Genomic DNA, 5,487 nt, shown 5'->3' on the forward strand with positions numbered 1-5,487 from the left:
CATAGATGGTGACGGCTCAATGTGTAAAAATATAGGGAGAGAACACAAAACATCTTTAAAAAGTAATGTTCAAATAATTAGAAAAAATATTAATTTTTACCCTGAAACTATTAGCCTTAAATTCAACAAATGCCTAAATGTCAAATTATTGAAATTCAATATGCATTACATTACAAACTCACTCCACCACTAATAAGGTACTATTATACCTACACCAACACACTATTAAAAAAACAAACACATAATGTGTTAGCATATCACCTATTACTACATAACATAATAAAAATACCAAATAATGTTCTTAGCAAATAAAGACGATTACATAATTAGCTAGCTATATCATCCGAAAAATAATAATTAACAACAAAAAAATAATATTCCGATGCCCCTAGTAATTTTATAAAGTTAACAACTAACTAAATGTTAGCCTAGAGTGCTAAGTGTCATCCAATGAGAGTGATTGAAGAGAAAGCAAAGAGTGGAGTCCATCTTTCCACGTTCAAATAAAGCGAGGAAGTGAGTTTAGGTTGACAACACTCTGGAAATGTCTTGTTGTTTTATTGAAAATTATTTTTTCAAACGGTTCTCGAAAATTTTGTTTGGTTTTTAGGGCAGATTGGATTTTATATTGGTTTTCGGACATCGCGTTAAGAACCATCCGAGTATATGGACCAGGTCTGATAGAGTACGAGAATTTGATTTTCGGTTTGATTCCAAGTTGGGTTTTTTGGATACGAATATTTTTGACGAATTATGTTAGATAAATATTAAAAAAATATAATATATTGCAAAACTTTAGGATAAAACTTTAAAAATAATTTTTGAAATATATATGGTACAAATGTACAGTTATGCAACCTCAACAGAAACATGAGCTATTGATATAGTTTTGGTTCAACTATTTTAATACAACTATTAAATTTTTTTATTAACCATTTAAGAAAAATATTATACAAAAAACATAAACATAACTGAAAAGACACAAATATTAAAATTAAATTTATAAAAAAAAAACAAAAAATATACCTAGACGGGTCCGAATCTGGGACCCTAATAGAAAAAAAGGAACCCCTTGCCCGAGGAAAGCAAAGTAGAAGTATATGGACACAAAAATAGAATGAAATAAAAGGAAAAAAGCAAAAAGAAAACATAAAACGCTCAGTATCTCCGGCTAGTGGAAACCGGACCTCAAGATCAAATTAGGGCGCAAAGCCCTGTTGGAGACAGAAGCCATGGGGAGAAAGAAACTTGAAATCAAGCCGATTGAGAACAAAAGTAGCCGACAAGTTACCTTCTCCAAACGACGCAACGGTCTCATCGAGAAAGCTCGTCAGCTTTCCGTTCTCTGTGACGCATCCGTCGCTCTTCTTGTCGTCTCCGCCTCCAGAAAACTCTACAGCTTCTCCTCCGGTGATAAGTACGACTTTTCCTATTCTGGGTTTTCCATTATTATTGTTAATTACTAACTTTTTTTCAGAAAAAAATATAATTATTTTTAAAAAATATTTCCTGCGAATCTTGTGTGGTTTTCTTGGTTTGTGTGTTGCTAGATACATGAGACAACCAAATCGAAGGACGAACAATGTTACAACTTTTCTGCATGGATTTTTTTTTTATTTCAAAAAAAAATTGCATGTCCTTCAAGATCTTTGACACGCTGTGATGCATACTTGATGTTACTTTGTGAAGTTTATATCCATCTTTGATTGTTAGTTCATCAGCTTTTTAGCTTTAGAACTCCTTATGTTTCAGAAGAGTTTTATGTCAAAATAATTGTTGATTCATGTTTCTCTTTGTAGAGTAATTAAATCCATTGGATCTCTCAGATTTGTATGCAGTGAAATGCACTTGGGGGAGATCTATAGAATCGCTGTGAGGTTGATGCTGAATAATATATTGAGTGTAGATTATTGTAGATCGATTCTTTTTTTTTGCCAAAATCAATTCTTGTAATTTCTCTTTATACCGTGAGGTTATTACTTGAAGCTTACCTAGGCCTGGGCATAATATCCGTGATCCGAAATCCGAACCGAATCAGATCCGTATCCGGTCGAAATGTAAAAAATATCCGAATGGATCTTGTAAGGTGGTACAAAACATATCCGAACCCGAAGTGTTATTAACCGAACTCGAACGGGTAACCCGAAAAATCGAAAAAACCGAAAAATCCGAAAAGATATCCGAAGAAACCGATCCGAATTTTCGAAATAATATACAATATAATTATATGAAACATGAATATATAGTTCAAATATTCAATTTCATATTTATTTTGATATGTTATCTAACAATAAGTATTTTAAATATAAATAACTACCTTAAATATTTAAATATTTATAAATAAATATATATTTCTTATGTTTTACTTTTAAATTTTAGATTTTATTTCGGGTATATCCGAACCGATCTAATATAACCCGAATCCGAATGATATATGACTACTTTATGGGTTCTATGATGTGATACAAAACCAACCCGAACCCGATGTGTTATATCCGAACCCGACCTTTACTTGCAAATTTACTAGAATGATACCTAAGAGGTGTTATAAAAAAGAAATGAAAGCCTAAAAACCCGACCCGAACGCCCAGGCCTAAGCTTTACCAATATAAAGTTTCCTAACTGATTCTTAATTTGCATAAAGATGGTACTTTTGAATTTTGGTAGTTTTTATAGTTTAAAAAAAAAGAATTTTGGTAGCTTCTGGAAAACACAGACTCACTGTTAGTTACTTTTATTTGATCTTGCGGTTCTTTTAATCGGAAGCGTTGTGTGCATATATAACTCTTTGTCTTGCACATAATGTACACTAATTGGTCTATTTTAAGACTGACTAGATTTTGATCCGCCTTTTTAGGGGATATATTTTTTGTTTTACATTTTGTAAAAAAATTAACTTTTATATTTGTGTGTTTTTAGTTATATTTTTATTTTTGTATAATATTTCTCTTAAATGATTAATAAAAAGTTTTAATATATTCTATTAAAATAGTTGGACCCAGGTCATGTTGATGTTTTAATAAAATAGATTAAATTAAGTTTTCTCTTGGATTTTCGTACAATACAAAATATACAATGCAAACCCATGTAGATAAAGTTAGTGGGATTGATGGTATATTAATAGATCAACAAGTCTGGTTTAAGTATAGGTATGCCAGTGTGCGACTATGGACTAAAATATTTTAGGTATAAATGATTTTCTAGAAGTTTTTCTCCCTTTTATTGATTTGTTGCTATAAGATTATCCCAAGCGTTTAGTTTCGCACTCTAGTAGTTACGGCACATGCATATGCTACATTATGTAATTGGATGATAGCTTTTAATCGAACTTTGTAGCTTTGTTCATTTGAATTGACAACCCACAACATTGTAGCTTTTGTTATGGAAATGTACGATCACACAACCTTGCATCTCGTTGTGTTTCTTGTTGTGGGCATTGACAATAACATAACGTATTTCCTTTGGTGCCTCTTGGAAACCAACCACCTCACCAAAACCTTTCTTCATGGAGAAAATTCCAACCCCTTGTCAAAATTTAAATTTGGTGAAGTGTTAGCTTAACCCTATAATATTAACCAACTGATTGTACAGGTTGCTAATTTTTCTGGAATGTTAATGAAAACTATGTGTGTGAAAATTGAACTTTTGTCTCTAATTGTCTTCTGTGCCCTATACATGTTTCATAGTTTCCAGTTCATTCTTTCAAGGGTTAGCTGGTAGTTTTGATCCTAACATACTTTGATTTTTTCTCGTCTTCTCTCCAGCCTGGTCAAGATCCTTGATCGATATGGAAAGCAACATGGTGATGATCTTAAAGCCTTGGTAATACAGGCGACACTAATCTTCTATTTGATGTAGTTTCTTAGGATTAAATTTACCAAATGCCTAGATAGTTTCTACTGATCAGTAGCAATTCATGTAGGTTTGATTTTTTTTTTGGGGTGTAGTTATCAAAAGTTTGTTTTCAAGATCATCAAATTGGTTATACAGAGATTGATGATCATCAAATTGGATAGGAGTGGGTAAAACACATGTTTAGCACCTTAAATTTGTGGAGATCTTGTTTTAGGAATTGTGGTATTAATCCATTTATTATATATTAGTTCCCTTAGTGATCCCTATATATGAGATGATGGATCCTCGTGCACAACCAGATTTTTAAGCTTATATTACTTCTCCATGGACAGGATCGTCAGTCAAAAGCTTTGGACTCTGGTTCACACCATGAGCTACTGGAACTTGTGGAAAGGTTAATACTAACTAAAACTCTTCTCTCTCCTTTGATCACAGAGGAATTAGGGTTTCTTGTCAATCTATGAATATATGCAGCAAGCTTGAGGAATCAAATGTCGATAATGTAAGTGTGGGTTCCCTGGTTCAGCTGGAGGAACACCTTGAGAACGCCCTCTCCGTAACAAGAGCTAGGAAGGTACGTTACTTCCGTGATGTCTTCACTTTTCTTACTTTGATTTTCAAGAACAACCGTGCGCTTATATTTAATTACTTTGTTGCAGACAGAACTAATGTTGAAGCTTGTCGAGAACCTTAAAGAAAAGGTTAGATATATGCTTCCAAGTTTATAGCTAGCACTTTAGTTATATTATGGTCGTGTTGTGTTAGTTTATCTAAGTCTGCTTCATGAGGTCGCAAGCCTATCTCTAACCTATTGCCAATGTATCCTAGTCTTTTCAGGACCATTTGAATGTTTTGAATTAAAAATCTGAAGTTAGGTCTATAAACTTTATATATGAGTAAATTGATGTGTTGATCTTTAAACCAGGAGAAGTTGCTGGAAGAGGAGAACCATGTTTTGGCTAGCCAGGTAACTAAAGTTTTTTTTGTTACGGTTTAAGTTTCGATCCGATTGGCACAGTTCAAGTATATAGTTCTTACTTTTACTTTCTCAAGGGTAATTATATAACTCGAAAAAGGGAAGATTACATATTATCTGGGGAGCCTAAACCAAAGTGAAGCTTGTAGGCTAGTAGAGAATGCTATTTTGCAGGTTGAAACATGCTTGCAAACTTGAAGTTAAAAGGTCAAGTCAGAAACACAAATTATGAAAGCAAGATTCATATGTTATCAGTTTAAATTTGTGGTAGGAAAATAATATTCCTCGGGTAATTAAAAAATACTAATGATAGAGAGAGAGAGAAGTGAATAGTGTTGAATTATTTCTAAAGCGATAAAAAGTGGGTTTGACCTAAAAATAATATGTATTTATGTTGCAGATGGAGAAGAGTAGTCTTGTGCGAGCCGAAGCTGATAATATGGAGGTGTCACCTGGACAAATCTCCGACATCAATCTTCTGGTAACGCTCCCACTGCTTAATTAGTTACCTTTAATCGGCGAATAAATAAATCCAAAACATATAATTAAAACAAACAAGATGTGTAATCATCCCCTTGTAAAGGGTGTACGCTGTATAATCTTAATACTCTCTCCGGCTCGAGAGGCTTCGGGTGTAAAACTATTTCAGATTTATG

At 33.0% G+C, this 5,487-nt stretch overlaps 1 protein-coding gene across 1 annotated transcript in view; it reads left to right on the plus strand.

Annotated features, from left to right (window-relative positions):
• Positions 1–1,111: 1,111 nt before the first annotated feature.
• LOC106318713 (MADS-box protein FLOWERING LOCUS C-like) overlaps positions 1,112–5,487 on the plus strand; it is a 28,535-nt gene continuing 24,159 nt past the window's right edge. The window contains exons 1-7 of the mRNA XM_013756817.1: positions 1,112–1,417; positions 3,765–3,822; positions 4,188–4,249; positions 4,330–4,429; positions 4,515–4,556; positions 4,781–4,822; positions 5,232–5,456. Of these exons, the coding sequence (XP_013612271.1) occupies positions 1,233–1,417; positions 3,765–3,822; positions 4,188–4,249; positions 4,330–4,429; positions 4,515–4,556; positions 4,781–4,822; positions 5,232–5,336 (594 nt within the window). The 5' untranslated portion in view covers positions 1,112–1,232 and the 3' untranslated portion in view covers positions 5,337–5,456. The remainder of the gene's footprint in view (positions 1,418–3,764; positions 3,823–4,187; positions 4,250–4,329; positions 4,430–4,514; positions 4,557–4,780; positions 4,823–5,231; positions 5,457–5,487) is intronic.

The sequence above is a fragment of the Brassica oleracea genome, chromosome C9 (genome assembly GCF_000695525.1).
Source record: "Brassica oleracea var. oleracea cultivar TO1000 chromosome C9, BOL, whole genome shotgun sequence".
Lineage (NCBI taxonomy): Eukaryota > Viridiplantae > Streptophyta > Magnoliopsida > Brassicales > Brassicaceae > Brassica > Brassica oleracea.